General features: G+C 43.1%; 2 protein-coding genes across 2 annotated transcripts; one reads left to right on the top strand and one right to left on the bottom strand.

Moving 5' to 3' along the window:
- Positions 1–3,029: 3,029 nt before the first annotated feature.
- Positions 3,030–15,265, top strand: LOC136466874 (protein CLP1 homolog). The gene is made up of 11 exons (XM_066465389.1): positions 3,030–3,276; positions 3,367–3,435; positions 3,549–3,650; positions 4,614–4,855; positions 4,968–5,106; positions 5,202–5,258; positions 6,137–6,271; positions 6,538–6,773; positions 7,551–7,595; positions 7,672–7,746; positions 15,229–15,265. The coding sequence occupies exons 1-11, from the start codon at positions 3,070–3,072 to the stop codon at positions 15,242–15,244; spliced, it is 1,323 nt and encodes a 440-aa protein (XP_066321486.1). The 5' UTR covers positions 3,030–3,069; the 3' UTR covers positions 15,245–15,265.
- On the bottom strand, positions 8,329–16,847 carry LOC136466875 (serine/threonine-protein phosphatase PP2A-1 catalytic subunit-like). The gene is made up of 6 exons (XM_066465390.1): positions 16,509–16,847; positions 15,411–15,525; positions 13,996–14,104; positions 13,832–13,909; positions 9,241–9,432; positions 8,329–8,938 (listed from the first exon to the last, which is right to left on the bottom strand). Exons 1-6 carry the CDS (start codon positions 16,759–16,761, stop codon positions 8,765–8,767), a joined length of 921 nt encoding a protein of 306 aa, XP_066321487.1. The 5' UTR covers positions 16,762–16,847; the 3' UTR covers positions 8,329–8,764.
- Positions 16,848–19,523: the final 2,676 nt, after the last annotated feature.

Below are 19,523 nucleotides of genomic sequence, written 5' to 3' on the forward strand. Positions count from 1 at the left end.
TGAGGAGCTTTATGGAGCTGCATGGTTCACCACATTAGACTTAAGGTCTGGGTTCCACCAAATTTTAGTCACTCCTGAAGATTAGTACAAGACGGCATTTCAAACACATCATGGCCACTATGAATACTTGGTCATGCCATATGGTCTCACAGGTGCACCAGCCACCTTCCAATCTATTATGAATCATGTTTTGGCTCCACTACAGAGAAAATGTGTCGTGGTATTAATTGATGACATATTGATTTATAGCAAGACATATGCAGATCATGTACAACATGTACATCTGGTTTTCTAGTTGCTCTAGGCCAATCAGTTCAAAGTCAGACTATATAAGTGCTCATTTGCCCAGCAAAAAACTCTCTTATTTGGGTCATGTTCTTAGTCCTAATGGAGTTTCTACTGACCCAGGCAAAATTAGAGATGTTCAGATTTGGCCTTCACCACAATCTGTCAAAGATGTCAGGAGCTTTCTGGGTTTAGCCGGCTATTATAGGCGATTTGTGAAGAACTTCGGTATGATAGCCAGGCCACTTACTGATCTTCTTAAAAAGGGCAAGGTTTTTCTCTAGACTACTATCTGTGAAGAGGCTTTTCAACTGTTAAAGAAGTCTCTGGTGTCTGCTCCAGTTCTTGCACTTCCCAATTTTGCAAAACCATTTGTCATTGAAACGGACGCATCTGAAATAGGCATAGGGGCAGTTCTATGACAGGATGGACATCCAATCGCTTACATCAGCAAAGCTTTGGGGTCCAAGACACAAGGGTTGTCCACATATGAGAAGGAAAGTTTGGCAATTTTGCTGGCCATAGATCAGTGGAAGGCTTATTTGCAACCTGCAGAGTTTGTCATCAATACCGATCACAAGAGCCTCACCCACCTTTCTGATCAGAGACTCTATACATATTGGCAACAAAAAGTTTTGAAAAAATTGATGAGTTACCAATATAAGATCAGTTACAAGAAGGGCACCACCAATTCTGCCGCCGACACCTTGTCACGAGCTCCACATCCTGATGCTATCTCAACGCTATTACTGTGGCTCAACCTCTGTGGCTTCAAAACTTACAGCTCAGTTATGACTCAAATGCAGTTGCACAAAAGATGTTAAGCTCACTAGCTTTACATAACCCCTTAGGCAACTTCAGTCTGCATTAGGGTATCATTAAATACAAAGGGGTTATCTGGTTGGGATACTCTCCTGAGTTTCAGACTAAGGTTATTGAACAATTGCATGCCACCCCCATAGGTGGTCATTCTAGGTTCTTGGTCACTTACCATAGAGTGAGCAAATTGTTCTACTGGCCACATATGAAGACCACCATCAAAGTCTTTGTATCTGAATGTGTTGTCTGTCAACAGGCAAAAACTGAACGTGTTCCTTATCCAGGGTTGCTCCAACCTTTGCATGTGCCATATCAGGCATGGACTGTGGTCACCAAGGACTTTATTGAAGGTCTCCCAATTTCATCAGGCTATAACTGTATCTTAGTGGTGGTTGACAAGTTCTCAAAGTATTCCCACTTCGTGAAGCTGAAACATCCTTTTTTTGCACTCATTGTGGCTCAACAGTACATGGAACATATTTACAAGCTACATGGTATGCCTACAGCCATAGTCTCGGACGGGGATAAAATTTTCACCAGTCTTCTGTGGAAGGAGTTATTCAAGCTCACTGGTACTCAACTCTGCATGAGTTCAGCTTACCATCCGCAAAGTGATGGACAAACCGAGCGGGTCAATCAGTGTATTGAAACTTATCTCCGATGCTTTATACAAGCCTGCCCTCACAAATGGTCACAGTGGTTGCACTTGGCAGAATTCTGGTATAATACCTGCCACCATTCTTCTCTGCAACATTCACCGTTTGAAGTATCGTATGGTCATCAACCAAACCACTTCGGCATTGACCCGGATCAAGACTGTGTCATTCCTGATCTTGACCAGTGGCTTCAACAGAGGAAATCTGTTAACTCCATCCTTCAGCAACAACTGTTGCGTGCCCAGCAACGGATGAAGCACCAAGCTGATAAAAATCATAGTGAACGTGAGTTTCAGGTGGGTGACCGTGTCTGGCTCAAGCTTCAACCATATGCTCAAGGATCAGTTGCCTCTCGGGTTAGCCCCAAACTTTCTTTCAGATACTTCGGGCCATATGAAGTGGAATCTAAAATTGGTGTTGTTGCCTACAAGCTGAAACTCCCTCCAGGCTCTTCAGTGCATAATGCCTTCCATGTTTCACTCCTGAAGCCTGTCAAAGGTACCGGTGTTGTTTCCTTTTCACCATTACCTGCAGATATCCCTCCTGTGTAGACTCCACATTTGGTCTTGGATCATCGGGACATTACAAGAAACAACTGTATCTACCATCAATTATTGATCAAGTGGGTGGAGTCCCTAGCTAAGATGGCCACCTGGGAAGATGAAGACGATTGGCTCCAGAGGTTCCCGGAGTTCACGGCTTGGGGACAAGCCGTTGCTAATGGAGGGGGTGATGTCATGGTCCGGCCCGCTGACAAGTTGCCAAGCTTGAAAAGCCCAAAGTTTAAGAGGGAGAGGAGGCCTAGTACAAGATATGCGGGTTCGAAATGGGTGACCAGCAGTCCCGTTGTGTCGGGTGAGTCCGTTGTTCCCACAACAGCTGTAAGCGAGGAGTAGAAAAGGAGAGGGAGGAAAGCTGGTTCGTTTTATCTTAGTTGGCGTCGGACTTAGGCGGCGAGCTGCGGCCGCCTATCCAGCCACTCAGGCCTTGTTTAGTTCCAAAAAGTTTTCCCAAAAAATGCTACAGTAGCCATCACATCGAATCTTGCGATACGTGTATGGAGCATTAAATATAGACGAAAAAAAACTAATTGCATAATTTAGTTGGAAATCGCGAGACGAACGTTTTGAACCTAATTAGTCTATGATTGAATACTAATTGCTAAATAAAAACGAAAGTGCTACCGTAACCAAATTCCCAAATTTGAGCCAACTAGACACAGCCTCAACTGTTGAATACTAAATAGAGGTACCTCTGGCGTTACACGCCCAAACCCTCGCCGTCGCGCCGTGTCCAAAACCCCCTTACCATGGCCGCCGCGACAACCGCGGGGGCCGGAGCCGCGACCCCGCAGCCGCCACGGCAGTACAAGCTAGCTCCGCAGAGCGAGCTGCGTGTGGAGGTGCTCCCCGACGCGCCCCTCCGAGTGCGCCTCGTCACCGGCACGGCGGAGATCTTCGGCACCGAAATGCCCCCGGAGGGCTGGGTCCCCGTCCCTCCCCGATCCAAGATCGCCGTAAGCAAACCCAGTTGGCCCCTCATCCTACTTTTGCGGTCATTGTTCGTCGGTGTTGATTTCAGTCGCTGTTTGTGTTTGTTTGCTCAGGTTTTCACCTGGCACGGCGCGACAGTGGAACTGGACGGGGTGAGCGAGAGCGAGTACACGTCTGACGAGGTGAGCGCTCGGTGGCCTTCTCTTTTTTGGCATCGTTTCTGTGTAAATTTGGGAATAATGAGGTTATTGGGGGTGATGCTGTGGTGAGATGATTTTGTTATTGTGGGTTACAGACTCCAATGGTAATTTATGTCAACACGCACGCCATTCTGGATGCCCGTAGGGCAAGGGCGAGGGCTGCTGCAGCTCAGGGGGGCGATATGGAAGCCTCACAGGTGAGTTATCCTGATTCAATCCATCTCATGACCATTCAATTGTAGGATTGTTGCATAGCTAAGGATCTGTAGGAGATGCAAAGCTTTATCTCAGAACAATTAGTTAGTCAGCTTGTTAGTTTCTCAATTTTTGGTCAATTGTGTGGAATGCTAGTTTAGTATATTCCTAGAGATAGTCAGAGTGAGTGTAAAACAATGTGAAATTTGACATAGTGCCACTTTTAATTCTTTATTAATGTTCAAAGACATAAGCAAGCCTACAAGTGATATTGTCCTGTGTGATTCTGACATTATTTTCAAAAGACAAATCAGAATGTAATTATCATATGTAGCTCTGTGTTGATGATAACATCTAGATTGCAATATGGTTCTATGTTCCATATGATTGTGTAGGAATAAATTTTACTGGAACCCTAACAGGGTACGAGTGTGGCAGAACATCATCACAGATTGAACTTGAACATGAATAGTGAGCTGTTCTTGGCACGGGACTTTTGTGCTTATGGGTCTGATTGGTTGCCTATATTAGCATTAGCATTTTATTTAGGCTTTTTGCAGTGCAGTTTGCTCGTGTTTGGTAGGCTCTTATGCAGGCTTGCCCAGTGCTCAAAGCAGGCCTAATGCTAGATTAGCTAGTACGCCAGATTTAGTCGTATTAGACGATACAGATTTGTACAAGCCGATGCACAGACAAAAAAAAAGAAATATTCTCATCCTCGTACCTCTAATAGAAACATGAGACCTCAACTATAACATGGATGTGACTACATGCAACAAAATGTAAACAATCAAATACAGTTTTATCAAATGCGGCTTGCTTGTGCAGAACAACCAAACACCAAGACACTGCATACGTTTATGTTGACTTAGGCTGAGGCTTATACAAGCAACCAACCAGACCCTATATTTATCTCCTTTTCCCTGGACTATTTCACTGAAGTTTTCTCGCTATATCTGGCTTAGGGACCTAGAGTGATTGTTGTGGGGCCAACAGATTCCGGAAAAAGTACTCTCTGCAAGATGCTCCTTAGCTGGGCTGCCAAACTGGGCTGGAAGCCTACTTATGTCGATTTAGATATTGGCCAGGGGTCTATAACAATCCCTGGATGTATTTCTGCCTCACCAATTGAGAAACCTATAGATATAGTTGATGGGATTCCCTTGGAGATGCCACTGGTATACTTCTATGGCCACCCAAATCCAAGGTATCTCTCCACTTTATTCTTTGGCAGTTGATACTACTTGGAGCTTTCTGCATTAACACTGTTCTTTTGTCTACTGCTTTGGCACCTTAACCGTTGCTTGTGTTACCAACAGTATTAATGCGGATGTTTACAAAGTTCTTATGAAGGAGCTAGCTAAAACATTGGAGAAACAGTTCTCTGGCAATGCTGAGTCTAGGGCAGCAGGAATGGTTATCAATACAATGGGGTGGGTTGAAGGCCTTGGGTATGAGGTTAGTGGTTGGCTTCAAGTAACTAATGGTCATTTTTCAGATTCATACTGTTCCCCTTTGTGTAGTAAGTGATAATTCATTTTTACGCTCTGCAGTTACTTCTCAATGCAATTGAAACCTTCAAGGCCAATGTAGTACTGGTACTGGGACAGGCAAGTTCTGCATTGTTTTGTTCATGTGAACATTACTGGTTTTTTTCAGAAGGTTTATGCTGTAGATGACTCATCCTGTGTTTCATTTCACACTCATAACTGCTCAAACATAGACTATATTATTTGTTCAACTTATAGCCAAATGTCATAGGTATCCAAACATTTCATTATAGCAGTATGCCAGTATGCTATAATCAAGGTTCCATGTTAATCATTTTAAAATTAAAAGTAAATGTTCCCTATAAAATCATTCATAAAAGAATTTAGACCCTATTGAGTAAGATGATATTTGTTTTTGGGGCTGGTAGAGACATCTTGGACACAAGTAGGAATGTGTTGCAGCAGTAAGTAGCAGCTAATCTCAAGTAGAAACAAAACATACTCTGCTAGCAGTATCCCTTTCGGCATGTTTTCTTATAAACAGATCATCAGTATCATTATGCTTCATTGATGCATCAAGTGTGCTATATTGAAGTTAATTGAGATATTTCTTTTCAAATAAGCCAAAAGAAAATCTGGGCCATATGAAGAAACCTCAGCTGCTGAAAATAAAGCTTTCTACTGACATGTCTAATTCTAGATAATAGTCAAAAGAGTACTCAGGCTGCAACAACTGATAATTCAGAATGATGAAGAGAGAAAAAGTGCATATAAGCACATGTGTCAAGTAGGAAAAATGGCAGATGTCGCTAACAACTGCAACTATTAGCATATATGATTTGTCATATTGGCACACATAGCGTGATATGATATAAAGTGCTCTAGAGAGCTCTGTAATATTAGTCATTTTATCTTGAATGTAAAATCATGTATAATTATGAAACCATATGATAATGAAGCTCTTCTGGGTATTATCTGATCTATCTTATGGCTTGCAGGAGAAACTCTGGAAAATGTTAAAAGATGCAGTTCAAAGCAAGTCCAACATTGATGTTGTAAAACTTCATAAATCAGAGGGTGTTGTCCTCAGAAATTCAAAATATCGGCAAAAAACGAGAAGCTTCCGAATCAGGGTAAGCTATTTTTCTGGAGTAGAAAGTGACCAGCTATGCCCTCAAACATTGGTTTAAACTAAAAAGGCTTTGTTTGTTATCTAATGTGAAATTTTATTGATGATAGCATAGTTGTCATCATTGTACACCGTCACAGTCTTAGTAGCCTCTTTCTTTTTCCCCTCTTCTAATGTTGCCCTTACTACCTTTATGGGGTAATGTTTCACTGTCTCAACCTTATGTTTTGATCTGTCTTGTTAAAGCCAAGTCCTAATGTGCTCTTGCAGGAATACTTTTATGGGATTGCAAATGATCTTGCACCGCACTCAAACATTGTGAATTTCAGTGATGTCTCGGTGTACAAAATCGGTGGTGGCCATCAAGCTCCCCGTTCAGCATTACCTATCGGTGCAGAGCCTGTGGCAGATCCCACTCGACTTGTTGCTGTCAACATCAGCACGGATATGATCCATACAGTGCTTGCCGTTTCCTATGCTAAGGAACCTGATGAAATAATTTCTAGGTAATAATTTCATACCAGGTTTAACTTATGTAGGCTTGGTCCAATAAGATAGCTTTTATGCAAAAGTAACTCGGATTAGAGGTAGTAGATCACAAAGGGCTACATTATTTATAGAGTACAGCTGATACGCCAGCCTTCAGAAAATTAAAATACATGGTGCAAGTAATTGAGCCTTGGATTTGCTTGCATCGTTGTTCTACCACATCTTTAGGCACCCAGTTTATTTTCCTTTCTCAGGAGTTATCGATTTTGTTATTATCCAATTCACCAGTAGCTTAGCCTAGCCATAAGCTCTCGTAAGTTCATGGCAATTCCATCTTCCTTATGTTACTGCTAAGTTCATGGCAATTCCATCTTGCTTATGTTACTGCTATACTCTTTTGAGTGTCGTCAGCAGTAAGTCATATTTAGATATAGATATGAGAAGCCAAAGTCTTCTGACTAGTCTATCTTGCAGCAAGGTTTTCGTCTGTCAAGTGGCTCAAATCCTGGCAATAAATATTTTCTTAGGAATGATTTTAGTTGTCATGCTTTGGAGTTTGGACAAAGATAGTATGGATGATATTCTTCTTTTAGTGTGTTCATATTGGGCATGATGAAAATTTACTTGTGTGGTTGCTGCTAGATTACTTTTTTTTTTAATTTTTCCGTACAACTTTCTTTGAACTCTTCCTTTACTATTTAGCAAGACCCACAAAATTTTCAGCTTTCATTCCATCAGAAGTTGCATTACCTTTCTTGATATACGTTTGACACCTGCTACACGATACATTGCAGCAATATTGCCGGATTCATTCATGTTACTGATGTTGACATCCAAAGGTATGCTTAGGAGACAGCGCTAATATGTGAGTTTAGATTATCTGCGTGCACCAAGAACTAACATTCTACATTCTAGGAAGAAGCTGACGTACATTGCTCCTTGCCCGGGGGACTTACCAAGCAGGCTGTTGATCGCGAGTTCACTAACATGGTACGAAGCCTGATCAGTACGCATGAGCTAAGCGTTCTATGTCTCACTACTAACCAAGAGAAACGATGCAAGAGCTTTCTGTGTTCTGATTTCTTCTCGTGATTAAACGCCAACATCTACTGTGCGGTTGAGATAACAAAATTCTTGTCTAGGGCCTTGTTTAGATCACCTCCAAATTCCAAGTTTTTTCACTCTCTCTCCATCACATCAATTTTTAGCCGCTTGCATGGAGCATTAAATGTAGTTAAAAAAAATAACTAATTGCACAGTTTAGTTTGAAATCACGAGATGAATCTTTTGAGCTTAGTTGGTCCACGATTAGACAATATTTACCAAATAAGATGAAAGTGCTACTATTCATTAGGTTGAAATTTTTTGCAATCTAAACATGGCCTAGCTGTGAATTTTTTGTCCTTGCATTGCAATATGCCATGCCCAGGTGATCCGTCACAAAATTACGCGCCATCCGTACATAGTGAATGATCTGGATGTACCATAAATGATACCACGTATAAGAAACACCATGAAACCAACGTAGGCATGAATAGCTAAAATGTAAAAATGGTACAAGAAACACCGTGAAACCATTCTAGCCATCACATTTATGTAGAATGAAGCTGCAAGGCACCAACATTATACAGCACTACGGCACATCAGATTGGGATGCTGCAAACCCAAACCAGATCCTCCCCATCTGGACGGAATTTATTCAGCCCCGCGGATGATACATCTCTAAGCCGAAATAAAAACATAGCAGGGGCGTTCCCACTGCAACTTCCATTCACTGTCTACAAATAATACAAAGTCGACGTACAACAGAAAGGAAAAAAAACATCCACTGGCACTTTTAACATCTTGTATAAAGATCGAGAAGCAGCAACAAAATCTCCAAACAAAAGAATTGGGAGACGTACAGGTCGGGCTCATGGAACCCATATCTAAGGACAGAAGATCTACAGGCCCTGATGCTGCGGAAGAGAGGAGCATCAACACCAGTAAGTTAAGGTCACCGCCACAATTACAAAAAGTAGTCTGGGGTTTTGCGAGTTGTGTCTGGCTCAATTTGCCGAGGTGCCGGATCAAATTGAAGGAAGTTCTGGTCCATGTTTTCCCCGATTTCAAGAATAGCAGCCATGTTACCACATCGGTAACAATAATTAGGCGCACTGAAGACTGTGACTACATTCTTATCCTGCATAAATTATAACAATAACCATTTAAGCTTCCAGTGGGATAATATCTGGGCAAAATAACATTCAAAGGGCAGAGCACACCAAAGATACATAATCAGCAAGTTGCAACCACAAGGGTGGTACTGTGGTAGTAAGTTCTATGAGAAAGGAATCCACAATGGCCATATTGTAACTGCAAGCTGAGCTAGAAAGGAACTACAAAGGTTATATTCATAATTTAGTATACTTTTTCACGATACCAATCCAATTGGTTGAGCATATAAACAAATTGAAAATGCGACGCTACATTCTGAAGACCTACCTGGCACCAATTAAATCCTTCCATTACAAGTTGATGGGCCCTTGAAATGAGAGAGAGACCATTTGTATGGTTGAACTGCTGCGCAATGTCTTGCCCAAATGTGTAACCTGCTCCTCTTGGTGAAATTCCCCATCCACATCGGTCGTCTGGGTCAGACCACAAAAGATCACACATGGGTCCTTCATGAGGAACCTGCACACATTTTTTTAGGTATAGGAGTTGAGGATTAAAAAGATTAGACGTATAATGCATTCAATTAATACAGCGCAAGAATTAGCAAGCTATCAATTCAAGACCCATCACAACGGGCACCATTTCCTAGCATCTATAAGCATCACCTCAACATTCAGGGCAAGGGGCACTATCAGCTCAATTATTTTTAGTTATATGCATAATAATGTGCATAACAAAGTACGGTGATCTAAAAAAGAAATAGGTCTCTAACAAACCCTGTAATCATAGTAACAGAAATTCAAAGTACCTTCTTAAAATAGTTCACTATCAGATGCAAATGTTTCACAAACAAATACTCCCTCCGTCCCATAAAGAATGCCATTCGCACTTCTCGAGAAACAATCATTTTTAACTTTGACCAATTATATATAAAAGAATATTAATATTTATAATGCATAAATAGTATCATTAAACAAATCATTGAATATATTTTCACAATATATTTATTTAGTGATATAAATGTTGATAATATTTTCGATAAAACTAGTCAAACTCAGCACGCATCCCATAGCTTCATTCTTTTTGAGACAGAGGGAGTATTCATGTGCTGGCAGATTATAATTAACATAAGCAAACCTCATTGCAAATGGCTACCGGTTGGTCACTTCACTAATAGTGAGATGTCACTATGCCAGCCTCAAGGCCCCCCCACCCCCCACCCCAAAAAAAAAACAAAAAAAAAGGGAAAGAGAAAAAACAAACCACTTCAAGCACTGGGTATCTTTCTATGCCAATGATGCTGTGATTTTTCTATGGCCGTCTTGCAATGATGTCAATGTTATCAAGCTTCTGGATAGGTTTGAACATGTCTTGGATCTGAGAACTAATTTGGCAAAGAGTTCTGCAATTCCCATTCATTGCTCTGATGAAGACTTTGCATACATCTGAAATTTTGGCTTGTACAGTAAAGGAATTTCCTTGCACCTACCTAGGCTTTCTCCTTACTGTCCGCAATGTTTCAAGACTGAATTGCTACCTGTTTGAGAAGATTGCTGACAATTTTCTGGGGTGGAAGGCTTCCCTAATGAATAGAGCTGGGCTTCTTATTATGGTCCGAGTGGTGATGACGGTCACTCCCATTTCTCTTAAGATCGCTTTGGGTCTTCCAAATGGTTGACCAAAGCCAACGACAAAAACGCAGAGGCCCTCTTTGGAAAGGTCAAGGAACAAGCCAATGGAGGTCAGGAGGTAACTGCTTGGTGTCCTGGGAAGAGTACAGCGACCACTAGAATATGGCGGCTTGGGTATACAGTCTTGAAACTCTGGGTTGGGCTTTATGCATCTGTTGGTTGTGGGCACAAAGGACAGACCCTTTGTGTCCATCAGCTGCTGTCAGTTCAAGTGCCGGAAAATGCCCAAGGTCTCTTTGATGTGGTTTTAGGCTCTATAGTTGGAAATGGAGACAAGATACAGTTCTAGGCTGACCCATGGCTACAAGGAACATAGCAGAACTAGCTCCTAACTTGCACAAGATGACAAGATGATTTCAAAAGGACAGTCAAGACCCAGACAGTACTTCAGGCACTTCAAAAATGCACTTGGGTGCCTGATACCAAAGGAGCCAAAACAGTCAAGTGCTGGTCGAGTATCTATATATTTGGGACTTAGTGGATGATATGGTTTTGCAACCAGATACTCCTAACCAGCACCGACGAAAGCTGACCCAATCTGGCTCCTACACTAGCAAAACATCCCATGCTGCCTTTCTTTCTTGGGAACTATCATGTTTGGTCCTTGGAAAAGAATTTGGAAGAGCTAGGGGGGGCTCTAAGATGCAAATTCTTCTTTTGTTGGTCATCAATACCGGTATCGGACGGCTGATCGCATTGCAAAGCACAGATTGCCTCACCAGCCTGCCTACCTGTTTTGTGATCAGGCTGAGGAAACAATTTAGAACATCTTAATCTCTTGTGTGTTCAGCCAGCAGGTCTTGACTATGGTTTTTAAGAAAGTTTCCATGGCTGCAGTTGCACCTCCAGTTGATGCAACTCACTTCTTTGCAGCATGTTTGGTTTACGTCATGAAGCAGTTTGGAATAATCCGATCCAAAATTCAAGCCTAGCTGAGACATTTGGTTTGCGTTGCGTCATCAACTCGTTCATCATGGAATTGTTCCACGTGCGGCGTCCCCACGAACCAACAGCGAGCTCATCTCTCAGGCAAAGTCATTCCGCAAAAAACGTCAGACAAGCTGAATCCTTTTGGTGCCTGACCAGCCCATCGGAATGGATTCAATCTCCAAACCAAACAGGCTATTAGATGGTAAGGAACACTATCAGAAATGTTCCCAAGGAGATGCCACCAGGGCTTGACGCCTTGACCCTTCTAGTGGCCTAGGAAGTAAACATAGGAATGCCCGTGTGTTCGATGGAGATTTGCCAAATATTCTGGGTCTCCTAAAAACAGTGATTGATGAGTGTAGTATATGGTGCATGGCAGGTGCTTCTAATCTCCAGGATCTGCTCTTTAGGTTATTTACCCCAGAACTTTAGGTTCTGGTTGGTAGGCTAAAACCCTTGGTTGTGATCTCTACTTCAGTCAGTGGCGAGTGTTTTTTTTTTTTTTGGGTAGATAGCCAGTTGTGTGGTGTCTTCAGGTGGGGCTGTTTTAACTTGCCCGTATACCTTTTTCCTCTCTTAATGAAATGACACGCAGCTTGTTTGAGAAAAATGAGACCTCAAATCAGTCACCGATTAACACTAAATGGTATCAAGTATAGATCAAGGTAAATCCCTTGTATTGCTAAGTGCAAGTGCAAAGTGACAGAATAAGTGTTGGAAAATGTCAGCTTTCAATATAAGCTTTCATGATTCAATCACATGCCTAAAGTTGCTGATTTTTATTTGCTGTGCTTTAGTTCTCCTTACTTCCTTAGGTAAGCCCATTACATGAGAAGATTAAACGATGTTGAGCGTCCCTCTAAAATCAAATGTCGTTACAAAATTGTATCAGCATGACTTGAGATAATCAAATATGGTGGCATTTGTCTAGATAAATAACTGTATCATGGTTAGAGCACCATGTTTGTACCTTAATCGGTATTAAGGATCCACAGTTCTGTACATAAACATTAAACATTACGACCACATCAAACATGGCTGATCTACTATTTGCACATACCCAAAAATACATAAATATGTTAATTCTCCCAACATCACAAAACTACCTACAGCATATCAGTGTTATTAAGCAATTTTATCAAATCATTTAGTCGACCCTAGTTGCCATGGGACCGACAGGCGACTAATCATGATTAGTCGTCAACCAGCCTGATTAGTCAAGCCTAGTCGGTCATAGTAATCCTGTATATTTAGGACCGATATAACAATATTAGAATCTACTATACCTAAATAGGAAACCCCCCACTAGCAGATTTCTCTGCAATTTCATGAAGCCACGTCATCCCACAAGCCCCACCAAGTTACTAAGCTCGGTCACTAAATTACAATCCCACTAAATATAATCAGAATGAAGAGACAACGATGAACTCCAAATAAATTGCATTCCTAGCTCCTCAACCGTACAAGCCATTTACCCCATTGCTCTCATATATTAATTAATCAATTTAGCTTGCATCGAACATCTTTTCACATTCACGGTGGTATCACCACTCCCACTTCCCATTAAGGCTAAACAAAGTAGTATATCAGTAATGAACGTGCATTAACTTTCCTTCACTTCTGTAACAGCTACGCCAACAAGAGTAAAATATATTGGACTTCTTCTATGCCCCACGTTTCTTTGGCAAGGGTCAGCGACTCTTATGAACCTTTGAAATATTACTTCGGATATTCATCCTCATCCACCAAATCCGCTATTTGTGCCTCAGTAGGAAAGATCAATTGGCACTTCTTGTTTCCAAGCAGCAAGATAATCGTAGGCTATTTCCTATTTGTAGTTTCATGTGCCCAAATGTTTTATTTTTATTATGCATGTGAGAGTCCAAGAATTAGATATGTTTTTTGCCTAATCATGAATAGGATTATGTTTGATTTATATCTATAGGATGTCTTAGTATAATTTATACTGGGAGGATAGGGATTCACTGAATCTGTCTAAATTGTTGGAATAGAGTTTGCACTGAATGATGTTCACTTCTCCAATAGCAAGCAATAGATTAAGGATGGCATTTTTAATTTCTTCGCACAAGCAGTGCAGGTAGGCAGGAGAATTATACTGCCCGACTAGCTGACTAGCCACCGACCAATTGAACCTAACCGCTACCCATATGACTAGGCTCAACTAGGCAATTTAAAACCATTGCAGCATACAAGACATCCATAAGTCACAGCATGATATACTGGAGGCAAGGAAGAAAACCTGGTTCATAATGAAAGCAGTGCAATGTTGTGCCTACCTCCTGTATGCGATCAAGAGAACGAATGTTATCCAATGTGTCCAATGACGGAGAGAGGCCACCATGAAGACAGAAGACCTGCAAAATGGACGTTTCTCAAACGTCAAAGGCATATATTCGGCAAGCCTATAGTAGCATCAACCATAACAAATTGAGATGCATACCTGATTTTCTATAAGAGCCGTGAGAGGCAAATAATCGAACAAGTCTGTAAAATACTTCCATACATTTGCATTTCCATATTTTCTTAAGCATTCATCATAGAAGCCATACCTGAAACAAACCAATCAAGGTCAACAATTGTGTGGTTGCACTACAGGCATACACTACAAAGTTCACAGAATAGCTTGGAAACACAATGGTGTACAGGTCCATCGTGCATGTGTCATGCAAACAAGTGGAGTTCATTTCAATGACCTAGAGCATTGCGTAGAGACATAATAACAGTAGTAAAACCCATGGAAGGTTTAAGGAAGAACACAGGAGACAGTTAGCAGTGCCTTGTTATGGCACAAAATTGATGGCAATCAGGTGGCCACAGACCTAGCTGGATGTCTTCATGCAGCAACATAGTGTTCCAAAAGACGGTATTCCGGGGCCGCTTATGTGCAAGTAGGCGAGGCGGAGGGGTACCGCGGCACCTTGGGGTGCAGGCGGGCCCTCGGTGGAAACCCGGTGTCCATACATGCAGATTCCTGCAGGCAGGGATGTTGAGCGGCAGGGAAGGAGGCAGGAATAGATGAAAAGAGGGCAGCGACAAGACGAGGCGGGAGCAGTGAGCGCAGGCAGAGGAGAAGGCAGGGACATCGGGTGCCGGTGGCAGCGGAGGAGGCGGGGACAGCGGGTGATGGCGGAGGAAGCAGGCACGGCCAGAAGGAGGCGGGCGGTGGTGGAGGTGGCAGGCGCGGCCAGGAAGAAGCGGGCAGTGGTAGAGGTGGCAGGCCAGGAAGAGGCGGGCGGCAGTGGAGGCGGCAGGGAGGAGGCAGGTGCGGCTGGGAGGTCAGAGGGTGGATGTATAAGGTGAGGTGGACTGCTTTTGATGGGCCTTTCTATCCAACCTAGGCCTGCAGTCTCCTGTTTCTTCTTTTCTTTTAAGTTAATATGTGTACACATGTATATTTGTGGAACGCCTAGGCTCACCTAAGCTCTATGCGGAAGGTCGCCGCCTAGAGATCACCTAGCGCCTAATGTAACCTTGTAGTTGACAATGCCAAGCATGTTGACAGAACACTAACATTATAGTTTACCACGCTAAATCAACGCAATTTCACTGTCCTAGTCCAGCATACAGAAGATAACTTGTCAAACGAGTGTTTCTGAAGCCTTATCTACACGAACGTTAGCTTTACATGGAACTATCCATTTCCAAATTATTAAACATTTACTATTGTTGACAGGTTACTTGAGGAATAAGAAGACAAAATGATCAAGTATGCTGTTTGTGTGTGTGTTGTGTGGTGGGGGTGGGGGGGATCCATCTCAAACACTTGTAGCTGCTGTGGAAGTACTAATAATGAAAGTGGGAGTAGCAATTACGAGTTGCAATACAAAATCCAAATACTAGTAGACGTAAACTCACACTTGAGTGATTTGTCTGCTCTCATGATTTCCTCTAAGTATTGTAATTCTATCTCTGTAACGGACTTTCAAAGCCACTAACAGAGAAACTGTTTCAACTGAATAGTAACCACGATCTGCAGTCAAGAGACACATAATCAATTTAACAAAACTGACACATGGAAATAAAGTAATGAACGTCTACTAAATTATTTATCCCCTAAACACAAAATGAAATTATAAAATTACCTTCAAGCATTCAAATAAACAGCATATCGTATGGCATTTGCATATGAGCTACATGCGTGAGCAGCCCCTGAACTTGTTATGGGGTGCCACTTAGTTCATGGACTTTGAAAACACATTTCTGCCTTGAACTTGTTAAGTGATGCACCACAGTGGAGGCCGTGCGGTGCACCACTTAGAAGTTTAGGCCGTGCGGTGCACCACTTAACAAGTTTAGAGACCCATACGTTTTCAAAGTTTGTGGACCTAAGTGGCGCCCTTTGACAAGTTCAGGGGCCGCTCATGCATTTAACTCTTTGCACATCTAAATTACCAAATGACATGGCAACTGTTCACTTTTTTGTCTTATTTAATAAAGATCAGCTCGAAAACAACAGGCCAACAAATCAACTACACTCTCCAAAATCCAAAGCACACTCACAATTCTTATGAAACTGCTGGAGGAATCTAAATGCTAATAGATGAGAATTATTGTCTTCTCGGTAACGAAATGAGCTAAAAGGCAACAACAAGATCCTAGCAGGCTAGACCCAAAAGCGACGAATAACAAGACAAACTACAAGAACTCTAGTAGACTATGTTTTTTTTTTTTGAGACGCTCCAGTAGACTATGTTAAGCAGTAAAGACGTTCCCTAATTTCCCGATAACCAGATTCTTCCAACAATCCGGCCAGACGCACGAAAACCAACGACCTTTCAGGTTTACCGCATGATCTAAAACTCCCCTACTCCGCCGCACCAAGCCCCGCATATAACAGATCGGCCGAGTCAGGCATCAGCACAGCTCCGCGCGCGAGCAGCTAAGGGGAGAGAAACCGTGAGCAGGACAGAGCCGCGTGGGGGGAAGCTAGGGCGGGGGAGCGTAGACACGCACCGACGTAGTCGCCCATGAAGAGATAGTTGGTGTCGGGAGCGTCGCCGCCGATGCGGAAGAGCTCGATGAGGTCATAGAACTGGCCGTGGATGTCGCCGCAGACGGTGACGGGGCAGCGCACGGGCTGCACGTTCCACTCCTCCATGAGGATGGCCTTGGCCTGCTCGCAGAGCGCCTTGACCTCCGCCTCGGGCAGGTACTTGCAGTCGCGCAGCTGCGCGATCTGCCGGTCCAGATCCCCGTGCGACGGCATCTCGTCCGCCGCCCGCTCCCCCCGCCCCGCGGCAGAGGTTGGGGGGGAGGGGGGGTCCTTCTCCGGCCGGCCGGCGGGCCCGCCGGCGGTCAGGTCGGGGCTAGGGTTTGGGGGAGATCGGCGAGAGACGGGGAGGAGGCGGAGCTCATGCCTCCATTTTTTGGGGGGCACGCTGCTTTGTTTGTTTTGCGAATGCGAGATTTTTTCCTCGGCTCTTCTTTCTCGGGACGGGGAACACCTCGTTCCAGGTGTGCAGAGAGCGGGCAGGGCAGGTCGGGCTGGGGTTCGTGTGTGGTTTGGTAGTTTTGGAGGGATGGAATTGTAATTTGGCAGGGGCCCAGGGGAGCTGGTCAACGAAGACTTCGTAGTCGTAGGTTGGCCATGCTCTTGCCAGCGTTTCAATTTTTCAAAGAGGGCAATTGTTACGTGTGCTGCCTCCGTTCAAAAAAAAAGAATGTAATTTTATGTTTGATCGAATCAAACTCTCGACATTATTTATATTATAAAAATATTTGTAACTTTAAATTGATATACTATAAAATATATTGCACGGTGAATGTGTGATTTTGATCAAATTTGAGGACGTCTGAGTCAACATTATGTCACAATTGTATGTATTCTTATTGGAACTGGCTAAGGTAGTAAAACCTAATTTTATTTTGTAGGGTGACACAATCACAATCTTAAGTTCTAGCTGCATCTTAAACTATTACATGGTCTTATTGGTGCTCATATAATAGTTTGCTTTATAACAAAGCAGAGCAGGTGATGATGACCATCTCAAAAATAAAATAGAAGAGACGGTGAGTGCCCTGGATTCAATTGGGGATCTCAAGGCACCCGGCCCTGATGGACTCCCATTGATTTTCTTCAAATCATTTTGGGATGTTGTGGGCAGGAAACTCACGCACCAAGTTTTGGATGCGCTCAATGGTGGGAAGATCCCTGATGGGTGGAATGACACGATCATGGCTCTAATTCCGAAAGTTGAGAAACCAAAAAAGGTGACTGATTTACGCCCTATAATTAAGCTTATGTAATGTGCTATACAAAGTTATCTCGAAGGTTCTGTCCAGGCGTCTCCGAGATATTTTACCTGAGATTATCACTCCAAACCAGAGCGCCTTTGTTCCGAGTCGGCTGATCTCAGACAATGTCCTCGTAGCATATGAGATAACTCGTTACCTCATGAATAAAAGGGAGGGTGAGATTGGACATGCAGCACTTAAATTGGATATGTCCAAAACTTATGATAGGGTGGAGTAGCATTTTCTACGGGATATTATGCGGAGACTGGGATTTGATGAACGTTGGGTCCAGCTGATCATGGAGTGTGTATCTTCTGTCAGTTATAGAATCAAAGTAATGGTGAGTTGACTGAGAGGTTTGCACCAGAGAGGGGTCTGCGCCAAGGGGATCCTCTTTCGCCATATTTGTTTCTCCTTTGTGCAGAGGGTTTCTCAGCTCTTCTTCAGCAGGCGGAGAGGGAGCAACGGATTGCGGGGGTGCGTGTATGTCTGAATGCACCTAGTGTCTCACACCTTTTGTTCGCCGATGACTCTTTGATTATGATTCGTGCGACGGAGGGGGATGCTAAACAGCTTCAAGACATCTTGAACTTTTATGAGAGTTGTTCGGGGCAGATGATCAACAACGCTAAGTCTGTTGTTCTTTTTAGCCAAAATACTAAGCCACAGAGGAAAGGAGAGGTATGTTCCACTCTACAGATCACACGGGAAACTTTGAATGAGAAGTACCTGGGGTTACCTATGCATGTCGGCAGATCCAAATAAGGAACTTTTGCATATATAAAAGACAGAGTCTGGAGTCGTATATAAGGTTAGAAGGAGAAGTTTTTGTCATGGGCAGGGAAGGAGATCCTAATTAAGGCGGTGGCTCAGGCCATTCCAACATATGATATGGGCTGCTTTGATTTAACCAATTCTTTTTGTGACCAAGTGAGCTCAATTGTGTGTAGATATTGGTGGAATCAACAAGAAGGCAAACACAAGATTCATGGGTTTAGAGATATTCATTCCTTTAATATTGCCATGTTGGCGAAGCAAGCTTGGCGCCTTTGGGAGAATCCAGGGTCATTGTGTGCACGTATCTTGAAAGCTAAGTAGTACAGTAAATCCTCTGTCCTGGAAGCCAAACCAAAAGCATGTATGTCTTATACTTGGAGGTGCATTTTGAAGGGGGTCGAGTTGGTCAAGAAAGGTATGGTGTGGTGTGTGTGGGATGGGAGAGGGCTAAAAATCTGGACAGACCCTTGGCTGCCACGAGATCACACTAGGCGACCAATTACCCCAAGGGGTGCAAATCTGATCACTGATGTTGACGAGCTAATAATTCCTTTAACGGGTTCCTAGGATGTGGTGCTCATGCAAGACACTTTTTAGGAGGAGGACCATCGACTCATTCTGGCTCTACCAGTGTTCGAGGGCAGGGGGAACTCTTTGGCCTGGCAGTATGACACAAAGGGCAGATTCAGCGTGAGAAGTGCCTACAAAGTTTGCCGCAATGATACTGTAAGAAGCCAGAACAGCAGAACTAACCAAGGGAGCAGCAGGATTACTCCAGACCCGGTGTGGAAAAGAATCTGGAAATTGACATGCCCAAATAAAGTGAAACACTTCATGCGGCGTTTTGTTCATTACAGTCACCTGCTAAGACGTAACTTGGTGCGTCGGGGCATGAAAATTGATCCAATATGTCCTGTGTGCATGAGAGATGACGAGTGTGGCGGTCACCTCTTCTTC

This window comes from Miscanthus floridulus, chromosome 7 (genome assembly GCF_019320115.1).
Source record: "Miscanthus floridulus cultivar M001 chromosome 7, ASM1932011v1, whole genome shotgun sequence".
Classification (NCBI taxonomy): domain Eukaryota; kingdom Viridiplantae; phylum Streptophyta; class Magnoliopsida; order Poales; family Poaceae; genus Miscanthus; species Miscanthus floridulus.